General features: G+C 49.4%; 1 protein-coding gene across 1 annotated transcript in view; it reads left to right on the top strand.

Annotated features, from left to right (window-relative positions):
• The window catches only part of col28a2a (collagen, type XXVIII, alpha 2a), a 225,029-nt gene that overhangs the window by 145,451 nt on the left and 65,785 nt on the right, over positions 1-13,793 (top strand). Inside the window, exons 18-19 of the mRNA XM_072475914.1 lie at positions 5,564-5,632; positions 9,769-9,840. Coding sequence (XP_072332015.1) covers positions 5,564-5,632; positions 9,769-9,840 — 141 coding nt within the window. The remainder of the gene's footprint in view (positions 1-5,563; positions 5,633-9,768; positions 9,841-13,793) is intronic.

The raw sequence follows: 13,793 nt of genomic DNA, 5'->3' as shown, positions 1-13,793 counted from the left end.
CTAAAGGTGGTGCAGGAGAAGAGGAACCTGGTTGTAAATGTGCACAGGTCATTGAATGTAGCAAGGTAGGTTGAGAAAGTGTTTTTTTTCAAAAGCATTTGGCCACCTGGGCTTTATAAATAGAGGCAAAAGTGTACAAAAACAAGGAAGTTATAATTAACCTGCATAAAATGTTGGTTCAGCCTCAGTCTGGCAAATTGTGACTAATTCTGGCCATCGTTCTTTGGGAAGGATTTGGAGACATTAGAAAGAGTGCAGAAAAGGTTTACGAGAATGGCTCCAGGAACGAGGGAATTCAATTACATACATAGATAGATTGGAGACGCTGGAGAAAAGTAGTTTGAGAGTAGAATTGGCAACGGTGTTCAAAATCATGAGGTGCCTGGACAGAGTACATAGAACATACAGTGCAGAAGGAGGCCATTCGGCCCATCGAGTCTGCACCGACCCACTTAAGCCCTCACTTCCACCCTATCCCCCTAACCCAATAACCCCTCCTAACCTTTTTGGACAGGGAGAACGTGCAGACTCCGCAGTGACCCAGCAGCGAATCGAACCTGGGACGCTGGCGCTGTGAAGCCACAGTGCTAACCACTATGCTACCGTGCTGCCCAGTAGATGGTAATTATTCTCATTGGCGGAAAGATTGAGGACCAGGGGACACTTCATTAAAAGTGAATTACAAAAGACCCAAAGGCGACATGAGGGAAAAAAAATTTTGTACAGCTGTGGTTAGAATCTGGAATGCCCCACCTGAGAGTGTGGTGAATGGAGATTCAATCGTGGCAGGGCTACGAGACAGAGGAACCGAAGGATGGCCTCCTGTGCTGTGATTCTGTCATCTTTAACATGCACATTATTTTATGATGAATCAATTTTCTTTCTGACGAGATCAGCAATTATTTTTAAAGATGCAAATAATTATTTTGCAACTGATAGATGTTAATATTTAATGTCAGCACGTATTTATTGCATCAAAATCTATTTAAGCACTCTTCCCCTGAAATTCATAAGACAGCAGAAATCCCAATTCCTCCCCATGGAGAAATCTCCAAAGGCCTCAATGGAACCCGTGACAGATGGCATGAATATCACAGAGGCCACATGGGCTCCACAACTGCCAAGTGAATGGTGATCAATCACAAAAGTTTGAATTATTTTTTAAATGGTGCTTAGCTATCCTGGGAACTGAAGACATTCTTACCTTTTTTTTCTTTGACCCCAGAATTGACCTCGAGTTTGTCCCCAACAGAATGGCTTTAGTTCACTCCCCTTAATGTCAAGTGGATTGAGGGTGAAGGTCACTACTGAAGTGCCCTTGCAGAACACAATATGCTAATTTAAATGACTCCCATCCCAGGAATTGAAGACTGTGGGCGAGATTCTCCATTTGGGAGACGGTGGGTGGAATCCTCCGTCTCGGGACGCCTGGATCACCTTCCATGATACGATGGAAAATCGGGCATCGGGGCAAAATTGGGATTGATGCCAAGGGCCGACCTGATCGCGATGCTCCGACTTCCCCACTGACAGCAGGGATGAGGTCCACGCTACACGCCAGCAGGAGCAAGTAAATAAATGCAAATGGTTCCTAATAACCCATTTACATCTATTTAGCGAGCCAGAAAACTTGGGCTGGATTCTGCGGCTATGTCCGCAGAATCCGTCTGGTCTTACGACCAGAAAGTCAGCGCTGCCCTTGCACCGATCCTCCGCCTGGTGGGGGGCTCGCAGCCACGCAGCATAAAGCCTCCCGGCTTTACCTGCAGATACTGCTGCAGAATGCCGGGTCCGTGGCCGCGCATGCGTATGGCGGTGGCTGCGCCGTGCAACATGGCGCCGGCCGCGCACGGACCGAGCCTGCCAAACACTGCCCCCCTGTAACCCCCTTGCAACACCCGGACCACCTCCCACCAGTCCCCCCAGCCCCTGCTGAAGCCCCCCCTGCCCGCGGAACGCCCCCCCCCCCCCCGACTGTAGCAGCGCTGGATACAGTCCGCTGCCACCACGCGAGGTCCCCGAAAGTTGTGAGGACACGTGTTCCACGCCGTCAGGGACCCGGTCCATTGCGGGTGGAGCATCGGAGGGCCTCAGGTGACGTCTTGACGGCGTGCAGCATACTCCCAGAGTATGCAGTTTTAGAGGGGGCGGAGCATCGCAAAAATGGCACCGCCCCCGATTCCAGCGTAAACGTGGATTCTCCGGCCGATCGCCAAACGCGATTTCGGAGTCGGGGATCGAAGAATCCCACCCCTGTGCTCTGGCAGTCCATAATTCTCTGATCCCCGCAGCCGGGAATCACGTGGGTGCGAATCACTTGTCTCAATTGTTGTTCTCGCGGTGGGCCAAGAGGGTCCTCTTGGCCCACCGCAAGGTCCACCACGCCAGGCCACACTGGTAGAGACCATCCAAAGGGCCACAGACCCCCCCCCCAAACAGGGTCCTCTGTAACAGGGGACCTCCACCCTTGTGATGGGGGGAACCCACAGGGACCCCTGTAACATGGGGACTCCCTCTCACCCCCCCCGGTTCCCCTGTAATAGGGGACCACCCCCCATGACCCCTGTAATAGTGGGACCCCCAGCCTAAAGGGACCGTGTCTGGAAGCTAGAGTGCAATCCAGATAGCAGCAATGAGAGGAGTTACAGCTGCAAGGCTTACCTTGCAGCTCCACATGTCCATTCCTGAAAGAAGAGCAGTTGTGATCTGTGTCTGGTTCCCACAAATTCATTATCTGTATGCCCTTCATAGCTTTCTAGTAGTGGTGCGAATGACAGCTTCTACAACCCATCTGCAGCCTCCATTCATTCCTCTTCCTTCACGAGTAGCCTACATGGCGAAACCCCAATGTTTGTAAACATTGACCACATTAAAGAGAGGTAAATGCAGTAAATTACACGCGTGTGATTGGAATGCACTTAGTGCTTGGAGTGCACTTACCGCAAACCCCCCCCCCCCCCCCACAAAGCACACCACCCCTGGATTTTCTGGGTGCCCCACTTCCCTGCGTGTTTCTTTAGTTAGGGAGTCCCTGTGGGGGGTCCCTCTAGTTGGGGAGTCACTGTGGGGGATCCTGAGGGGCTGTTTAGCGCAGGGCTAAATCGCTGGCTTTGTAGCGATCCTGAGGGCAGCACGGTAGCACAAGTGGATAGCACTGTGGCTTCACAGCGCCAGAGTCCCAGGTTCGATTCCCCGCTGGGTCACTGTCTGTGCGGAGTCTGCACGTTCTCCCCGTGTGTGCGTGGGTTTCCTCCGGGTGCTCCGGTTTCCTCCCACAGTCCAAAGATGTGCAGGTTAGGTGGATTGGCCATGATAAATTGCCCTTAGTGACCAAAAAGGTTAGCAGGGGTTATTGGGTTAAGGGGATAGGGTGGAAGTGAGGGCTTAAGTGGGTCGGTGCAGACTCGATGGGCCAAATGGCCTCCTTCTGCACTGTATGTTCTATGTTCTATGTAAGTAGACCAAGGCAGGCCAGCAGCACGGTTCAATTCCCGTACCAGCCTCCCCGAACAGGTGCCGGAATGTGGCCACTAGGGGCTTTTCACAGTAACTTCATTTTAAGCCTACTTGTGACAATAAGCGATTTTCATTTCATTTCATTCCTTTAATTAGGGGGTCGCTGTGGGGGTTCTCCCTATAAAAGGGGTCCAGGGGGCATCTTCCTATTAAGGGGGTCCCTCTATTTCGGGGGTATCTTGTGGGGTCGCCCATTTTAGGGGGTCTCTGGGAGGCCAGGGGGGTGGAGTCTGGTAGAGGAGGAGTGAGCAGGTCGTGCATTGTGGGGTGGGTGGCCCTCGGATGGACTTTGGGGGCAACTCCCTAAGGCGTTACCCCTTTGGCCCGCTGTGAGGTCCACCATGTCCACGTTTAGCGAGACCTGTTGTGATTCCTACCCATGTGCTTCCCGGCCCAGAGGACCGGAAAATGACAGAGGGCCGGAGGATAAGGTGCTGGACTCGCTATGTGGATGCAAAGACCCATTTACATCCTTCCGCTTGCGTGCGGGCGTGAGCCCCGGTCCCGCTGCCGGCGGGTGGTCGGAAAGGCGCCAATCCCAATTTTTGCTGGACCCCCAATTCTCTGTCCCATCAGAAACGTCCCACAATGGAGAATTCACCCACTGTCGCTTTGCTCAGGACTAGGATCAGTTGTGGACTTGTAATGGTGGGTCAGGTCCCGAAGAACTCTGGGATTCCGATAAAATTCTGCCAGTGAGATTTTACTTCTCCTTATTAATCCGAAATGCATAATTTGCTGTGATGTATGCTTCAGCTGTACACATCTTCAATGTGCAGATTTCTCTGAAAACATATGTGCACTGTCCCTTAGGACTTACTCCTGTTGATTAAGATTATAACAGCAAAGTACATTTTAGAGTACCCAATTCTTTTTTTCCAATTAAGGGACAGTTTAGCATGTCCAATTCACCTACTTGCACATCTTTTTTGGGTCGTGGGGGAGAGATCCACCCAGACACTGGGAGAATGTGCAAACTCCACATGGACAGTGACCGGGGGCAGGGATTGAACTGGGGTCCTCGGCTGTTATAACAGCAAAGTAGATCACTGTTAACTGAATTTATGTACAATGTAGATACATTTACTTGTGAGTAATGTCAAAGTTTGTTGAACTTGCCAAGTTTCTAGTTAATTTTAGCCTGGAGCCTGTTAGTCTAATTGACAGTGTAAGTTTGGATGTAAGTTTGGACCACAAGTATGCTGTGTCTGATCTAATTTTAGGTGAATGCCGTTGTTCCTTGTGATACAAAGGAGTTGTAATTGATGCTGGAACACAGCTACAGCAATTTTCTGCCTCATTGATATATAAATTATGTTCCAAGAGGATATGTGCTTCTTCTCCCTTGCTCTTAGTATGTCACATCCGCGGATTTGGGCATTCCCAGTGGTATTCCTGAACTTCATCTCAAACTCACCGAAAGTGACCCAGTAGGCTCAGTGGTACTTTTAGCTGCTGAGAGCGACTGTGGGTCTCATTCTGGACCTAACGTGGTCCTGAAACTGGAAAGGTCGTCTATGCTAGAAAGATTAATTGTTGCTGTTTTGGGACCGTTAAAGGGTCCAATAAAAGATCCGAAAACTTTAGAGATTATCTTCAGCCTGATCTTCAGGCTTCCTTTAGCGGTGATGTGGTGGTGCTGTGAGATACACTGTTTCCTCTGTTCTGCTGTTAGAGGCAAGGGTTGTTCACCTCGATTATTTTAATGGATTCTATCTCCTGGATTGGGGACAGGGTCACAGGCATGTGGAAGTGCCAGACAGGGGTCTGGTCCTACCATGTTCCAGCAGCTCCTCTGGCTGCATTGAATTCACAGCCCTTTGCACTTTCCACGACCACTTCTTCCCCCAGCCACATGCCCAAAAGCTAGTGATTGAGACCATCACAAAAACAAGATCGCCGTCGGCAATCGGAGAAAATCAGGTTAATTAATTTGGGAATTTAGTTTTGTTTATATATTTGTAGCACCACTTTGTGCTCACTTTATTTGAATAAGGCACGTATTTTCATTAGGTTTGAACTTAATTCTTGAAATTTATTTCTATAGGGTGATCAAGGATTGCCTGGAGAAGTTGGAGCTCCAGGAGATAGAGGAATTGGAGAACTAGGACCAAAGGTATGTGCTGAAAAACAAATTGGAACAAAATGAGTGCAGGCATCAACAGGTATTGGATGTTTGAATGAAGGATATGGTTGTAACCCCATTGAGACCCATAGGTTGACCTGACTGATCTCCCCACGGGGCTCATGCAATACGAATACCCCCGCTGAGGGGCGGAGGCCTAACAGCGGGGCTCTTTAATTCCACAGATAAAAGCCAGCCCAGAAGGGAACCGGCTGGGTCTAATTGTACTCCCCACTGCTTTTTGGCTTTACTTAGGAACAAAGTATTCTTCTCCAAATCTTTTTGGCACTCCTCGTGATTAAAATAGATATATAGGGCAGGATTCTCCGATTGCCGACGGCGAAATCGCATTCAGCGATTGGGCGGAGAATCCTTTTTGACGGCAAAATCGGGGGCAGCGCCTGTCTTCGGATGCTTCGCCCCCTCCAAAATGGCGTCATTGGTGAGTACGGTGCATGCCGTTGGACGGCCTCAGGACATCACCTGAAGGCCCTCCCCCGATGGGCCGTCTTCCCGACGGCGTGGTTCACTTGTGGTCTGAGGTTTCGTCAATCTCGTGTGATGACTGCGGACTGTGTCCAGCGCTGCCACAGTCTGGGGGGCGGGGGGGGAGGGAGCCGTTCCGGGGGGGCTTCGGCGGGGGCTGGGGGGACTGATGGGGTGGTCCAGGGGTGGCGAGGGCCGTATCTGTCGGGAACGCCGGGGATTTTACGTGGCGCGGCTACTTAGCCCCCCACTTGGCGGAGCATCGGTGCAGGGGTGGCGCCAACATTTACAGCGTAAGACTAGACACATGCTCCGGACATAGCCTCAGAATCGGAGAATCCAGCCCATAATATCTGTACGAAATATAGGTGTAGTGAATTGGCCATTAACTCTCTATTTCAATCATACGATTCATTACAATGTACAGCTAGTGACAACTATGCACTCAAAGGACTAAAATATCTGCCTTTGCTAACTTAAACAAAAACATCGACGTGATTGCTTTTTGCTTTCTTTATTTTTTCTAATCATTAACATGGTGAATTCAGCCAATTAGGTTATTGCGCCCTTTGGCAGTGCACAGTTGGGGCTGGATTTCAGAGGGCACCTGGCTTAAAAAGTTGGGAGAGGAAGCCCACCCACAATCCCGCTGGCTGCCTTGCAGCAATTTATAGCTGGAAGCAGTGTTAATTCCTTTAAGGCAGGACTCATGCCCTTCTTTGGGAGAAGGCCCCACCTTATGGAGTTGCAGGCCAAATCCAATTGGCAGGCAGCTCTGCACTCCCATCAGGAGCGGTGGCAACTTCTAGGACTACAGGCAGTCCCACCACCCAGATGAGCCCAGATTAGTAAAGGATCGTGGGGAGGAGGGTGGGGGATTGAGTTCAAGAGGCTGGGGTGGGGGAATAAACTTTGTTAGGGGTGCCTCCAATCGGCCCAGTGGGCTCACAAGGGAGGTCTTTCCCGCCCTTGCCTGTCCCTAGCTCGCACAGCTAATGAACAAACTGGATAGAACATTGAACATACAGTGCAGAAGGAGGCCATTCGGCCCATCAAGTCTGCACTGACCCACTTAAGCCCTCACTTACACCCTGTCCCCGTAAACCAATAACCCCTCCTCACCTTTTTGGACACAAAGGGCCAATCCACCTAACCTGCACGTCTTTGGACTGTGGGAGGAAACCGGAACACCCGGAGAAAACCCACGCAGACACGGGGAGAACGTGCAGACTCCGCATAGACAGTGACCCAGCGGGGAATCGAACCTGAGACCCTGGCGCTGTGAAGCCACAGTGCTATCCACTTGTGCTACCGTGCTGCTCACATTGGGCTGCTCACATGGCGTTGGCCTCTGCCTACCACAGGGAAAAAACTGGCAGGGGCAGGAAATGGCCCTTAAGTAGCCATTGATTGGCCACTTAAGGGCCTCAATAGGGCAACAGTCAGGGAGGCTGTCCAATGCCTCCCCACTCCCCCATAAAATTTCAGATTGGCTGAGTAGGCCGTGGGAAGGCCATCAGCTGGATTTTACACACTCCCTGACTTCAAACACACCAGTGGGCAACCTTAAAATCCAGGGCGGGATTCCCTGGTCGGCGACGCCGAAATCACGGAGAACGGCCAGAGAATCAATGTTCGTGCCAAAATAGGGGCGGCTCTGTTTTCACAATGCTCTGCCCCCTCCAAAGCAGCGTATTCTTGGAGTACGCCACACACTGTATCGATGGCCTCAGGACGTTGCCTGAGGCCCTTCCCCCGATGCTCCGCCCCTGAACAGCCGAGTTCCCGACGGCATGGGTCTCTCATGGTATTACATATCGGCAACTCGCCATGGCGGCTGTGGACTCAGCCCAGCACCGCCACCGTCGGGGGAGGGCCAATCCGCGTGCAGGAGGGATTTGACAGGGGCTGGGGGCACTGTTAGGGGGTGATCCGGTGGTTGCGAGCCGGCCACGGGGGTGACACTATTTGGCAGGCCGGTTCCACGCACGGCCAATGTCATGTTGCACAGCGTAGCTGCTGCAGGCCGCCGCCATGCTCATGCGCGGTCACGGACCCAGCAATTCTCCGGCCATATCGGCAGCTAGAGCTGGGTGCTCTACGCTGTCAGCATGCCAGCCCCTCACCAAACGGAGGATCGGTGGCCATTTTGCGCCGAATTTCCGGTCGTAAAACGCCACCGTTCCCACGCCAGCGTCAGGGCATAGCCTGAAAATCGGAGAATCCAGCAGCCAGTCTTTAAACTCTGCATTAGCTTTTGCTTTTACACATTGTTCCATCTATTGGCCATTTAAAGGGACTGCACCTGTGGATCCGTATTGACAGGGACAAATATTTCTGCAGTACGCTTTCACATTTATAATATGTTTTAGTTACATCCTACATAAATTGTTTTGAAAGTAATACCAAAAATACTTTTTCATTGTATATTTACAAAGACTAGATTAATCTATTGATCTTTGGCTCTTTCAATAAATGCATATTTTCATTTATGTATCAGCTTAAAAATGACCACCTGTAAATATCTGCACGGTTAGCTATTTAATTGAGATGGGAGCTCACCATCTGAAATTTGCACTCCTATTATTTATTTTATACTCAAATAAACAGGAAAGAGGTTGAATTTCTCCCCTGAGAAATATTGCAAAATGTAGAGTTTAGACTTTGCCTCTCACGTAGGTCTGAATTTAGTTGAGCCCACCAGAGCAGTCATGATGACTGGCTGTTGTGGGGTGTTAGCGAGAATGGGATGGGAGGTCCCACATCAGATTCCTAGCATCAGAAAAACTGACCCCAATTAATTTGGGCAGGGCAGGGGCTGTGCGGTTGGGTCCATCGGTCCGGGACCATTAAATCCCACCCATAGTTCTACAGCTCTTTGCTTTTCTTCTCCTTTTCATTTTACTACTAGTTTTCTCTGGTCTGGCAATGTCATTTATTTTTGATAAGTGGGTAGAGTGTTGAACCTATTACATGTAGATGACTCCGGGCTTAAATTTACTTCTTCAAGTGACGCTCTCCCTAAAAATCAAAGCAATATTTGGACATTCTTATCTGGTCCCCCCCCCGCCAACATACACACACACACAACCGTTACCATGGCTCCCCGTCATCAATGTTTCTTTGCCCAGTGGTCTCCCCACCACCCTATGACAACTGGAACAATAAAAGGTGAGCTAGAATGACCTCTGTGTTTTTTAGTCTCGCAGTTCCAATATTCCGTACTCTTATTTTCACTTCAACCCGGAAGAAAAAACAGTAAAAACTGGGAAATAAGAATACTGGTCTGAAATGGTCTTGTACGCTTTAAAATTGAACACCAGTAAAAACTAGGAAATAAGTGTACTAGTCCGAACTGTTACCTGGTGCCACTTACTCCCTATTGGGGAAGCACCAAGTACACAACCCACAGTTAAATGGTTTTCAATGGCTTCTGACACCCAGAAGATGTGATGCTCGTGCTATTAATGCTTCATAAGAGACCTGCCCAAAGCTACAGTAAGTTATGATGTCTGGTTGATCTCACTTTATCCACCAAAGTGGACCAGTTTTGTCTTGGTACATGTAGCACCTGCTGACAGGTCTATGGGCCCAATGTGTTCCGATTTTCTCCATGAAGTTATTGACTTTTGTATTTATAGGGTGAACCCGGCTCCTCAGGACTGGCAGGTCTCCCCGGTCTCCCAGGAGAAGATGGTGCTCCGGGACAAAAGGTAGTTAATTCTTAGTCTGCACAATTTTTACTTAAAATGGTTTCTGATGCGTTCTAAAATGATAGTCAGACTTGTGACTATGTAAAAATTAAATACAGTAACAATGTAGAAGTTTACAAGAAGCTAAATATTGTGAAATCTGATACAGGTGCAAATCAGTATGAACTAAAATTTTCATTCTTTCCCTAACTTCTACAAGTCTTGGTCACAGGAAGGGTATAATCATTGGGGGATGAAACCTAGGTAACTAAGTCTGCTGTATTTTACAGGATCATCCTGTAACTTCATCTCGTGCTTTGCGTTCATTGACTTCCAGGAATACCATTCGTGTTGTATTTCTCAAGCAATGATTGGGAAAGATTGTCTGATCAATTAATGATTCTTTGGTGGTGGGGAGGGGGTAGGGGTTAAAAAGGGGAATGGTATGTGAGCTTTTTTTCAGATTGAGGTGGCTTCACAATGATATGTTTGGATATATCTGTCTCCGAGTTAACAATCTGACGTCTGGTCAAGCAGACCCACATTATTCCAAGGTAGTGATAATGACTGGCTCATTCGTGAAAGCTAGTGAGGTAGACTTGTCTCTGTGGGGTGGGGTGAGATTTCATTTGCTCGTTTCCAGATAACTTTGGTTGCCATAACTCGTAAGGTGATCTTAGCTAGACAGTACCATAAATTTCAGTGCATAACCCGACCATAGAAGACATTCTCATTTTTCAGGCCTCAAAAATCTAATTTTGCATTTATTCATCATAGAAGTCAACCCTCCCTTTTCATCCACGACATGCATTAGAAGATAGTCTCAATATTTCACTACACATAAATGCATGTTTTACTTGCTGATACTTTCTAACGTGGCGCAAGTGATCAAGCAGGGGAAATGGACTGTTTTGTGAGCTGGGCCAAGGTTTAGCTCAGTGGGCTAGACAAGTGGTTTGTGAATAAGGCCAGCAGTGTGGGTTCAATTCCCACCCTGGCCTTCATGCAGGCCCTGCCTTCTCAATCTTGTCCCTGCCTGAGGTGTGGTGATCCTCGGGTTAAACCACCACCAGTCAGCTCTCCCCCTCAAAGGGGAAAGCAGCCTATGGTCATCCGGGTCTATGGCGACTTTACCTTTACTTGTGAAGATGTGTAGGATTTTAAGACATGCCCATTCTTTGAATTGGGTGCTGATGACATTTCAAAATCGTGGACGTGGCCACCTAGAAAACCTAGCAGGGCCCCATTGTAACATATGGGGCTGGAGTCTTCCGCCCTGCCCACTGCAAGATCGCCACAGGCGGGGCTCGGACCATGTAAAGTTCCATTGACCCGGATCCGGCGGGAATGTTCGGTCGCCGGGCCCACCCATGACATGACCTGGCTTTGACTGGTTGAACGCCGGCACCACTTGTGCATATGATTTTCAAGTAGGTGGGTGGTCACCAATCAGGGGTAAGCGGGGTGTGTTTCACCCCTAGACTGAGAGAATTCTCACTCTCTGGATAGACTTTTCCCATATTTTTACAGTGTCAGGCTCTGACTGCAAACTGACGTGCAGCTCTCCGGCTGCACAGCTGGGCTTTTAGTCCAGATTTTGAGGCACTAGGTGGGGTGGGGGGGAAGAATGAATGGGTGGATTCCACACCAAAACTCTGGCGCGGCAGGGTCTGATAGAGCTGGCAAGGTCGGCTCCACAGAAATTGGGGGGGAACAGAAAGTAAATGGCATGCATCCCCATCCCACACGGACACAGAGGACACACCTCACAAGCAAGCCCGCCCCCGCTCTGCCCGGCCACAGCACAGGCAATGGGGCTCTCCAACCCCCAAACTCTTTCTCTCCCGGCCAAATACCAGCATCAGGGCCTACATTTACCCCTCGCCCCACCCCTGTCATATGCATCCAGGCTCTTCCCTTCCCCTCCCACGCTTCCCAGGCATTGGGGCCCTCCCCTCCAACCCCCACCACCGCAGTCTCAGGGGCACACTTCCCAAACTCCACCCCCCTATCCCTAACCACCACCGCAGTCTCAGGTGTATTCTTCTCAATCTCTCCCCCCCCCCTCTTTTTCCATCTCCGCACCACCGCAGTCTCAGGGGCACTCTTTCCCTCTCTTCAGCCGCCCCCTCCCCTTCCACCACCAACACTGCAGTCTCCTCCCTTACATGCATCAGCCCCCTCCCCCCCAACACACATAGAGGGAATTCCTCTCGTGGGGTTACCCAGAGGACCCACATTTGGCACTGCCACCTGGCACAGGTTGGCACTGCCCAGGCATGCCCTCCCCCACCGGTGGCAATGCTTGCCTTGATGCCGCCCGTAGGATCCCCTCAACTGATTCCCATCTTCACAAACCTGCTGTGAACCTCGCCAATGTGACGTCACATCGACAGGTTCCAATATTCTGTGAGGAGGGATAATGTGGAGGGGCAGACCTTCAAACAGATGTTCATGAATTTAAAAGTATTTAAATGAAAGGGCTGGAACTCATTACGTCATCGGCGAATGGCAGGGAAAGTCAGGAAATGTGATCTCGCCAGTGAGAATCGCGTGTGTCCCACACTGGAATCTAATATTCTAGATGCCAATCGTATGCTTCACCAAAGTCCGTTGCCTTCCTATTACCAACCTTGCAGCCTCCATGGACCCTGGAAGAAGTCAGGGTTCTGAGACCTGCTGAGGATGTAGGAGTTGTGGATGATCGAGGGGTATGTGCGCAGACCTGCATGATGTGTTTGTTGTGGCCACAGACCAGCTGAACATGAAGCGACTGTAAGACCTTGCGATTCACATAGAGGACTGCTTGTTATCACGGAGATGTAAGCACCATGTGAGTGCATTTGATGGCACCCTTGCACCTATGGAAAACCAGAAATCTTCCCAAATCCCAGTTCTCTTCCAGGCTTGTCTGATCCCGGTTGCAGTGCACTATGTTCTGTGCCTTCGCAAAGACATTTCGGGGGAAAATGCCGGTATCTGGGACCCAGGCATGGCCACCAATGTTGGGGAAATTTTAAAATCAAGAATGCTCAAGAAAGCAGAATTTGAGGAGGGCAAATAAATTTGGGGTGGAGGAGGGGGAGGAAGAGTTGAAGGGCTGGAGCAAGTTTACAGAGATGGATATGAATGTGGCCATAAAGGGGTTTGAAAACGAGAATATAAAAAATCAGGACATTGCTTAACTGGAGCCAGTGTTGATCAGCTAGCATTGGGGTGATGGGTGAATGGAACATTGTGCACGTTAGGAGATGGATAGGAACGTTTTGGGTGAGAGACAGTAGTTTGTCGCCATGTAGACAGCGATGACAGGCACAGATTGCAGCCTCTGAGGGGTGAGGGGTGGGCAGATCATGCTATACAAAGTGCATGGATCAGCAACTTCAAGAGGGCAGAAGAAAACAGAAACATGCTACATTTTTGTCAAAAAGACAGCTGTATATTCCTAACCCATTCGATCAGCTGCTGTAAGATACCACAGAAAAGTTATTCTTATCTGAGACACACCTGGGGAAACTGCAAGTGGCCAGGAATCTGCAGCAGCAGCTGTCTGCTCAGCCTGTCCATGTTGTATATATACTCTTGACAAGGGTAGAAAGTACTATCGTGCTTTGAATTAATCTTTATCATTTTGTAGTGTGCGCTTAGTTCGCCACTATATTCCAGCCAAAAAACATAAAACATTGACAAAATACGTTTAAAACAACACATCAGTCAGCATCTAAAAGAGAAAAGTAAGTGGCTGCTCATCCGATCACCTTGCATTACTCTGCAAAATAATATTATTCGGACCAGATTCAAGTGAGAGCTGGGCCTGTTTCTGGCTGCGGCAGAGATTATGTTGTACAAAAAGTAAATAGTGTATAGCAGTATCAGGGTAGAGTGATTCTTGACTGGCTTAGAGGTGGGGGTGAATGGGGAGGAATTTCTGAGATCTTTTTCCCAAATTAACTATTTTAAATATTAAAGGAAAG

Source organism: Scyliorhinus torazame, chromosome 2 (assembly GCF_047496885.1).
Source record: "Scyliorhinus torazame isolate Kashiwa2021f chromosome 2, sScyTor2.1, whole genome shotgun sequence".
Lineage (NCBI taxonomy): Eukaryota > Metazoa > Chordata > Chondrichthyes > Carcharhiniformes > Scyliorhinidae > Scyliorhinus > Scyliorhinus torazame.
The sequence above is the reverse complement of the archived record's forward strand: the minus strand, read 5'-3'. Positions and strand labels throughout refer to the sequence as shown.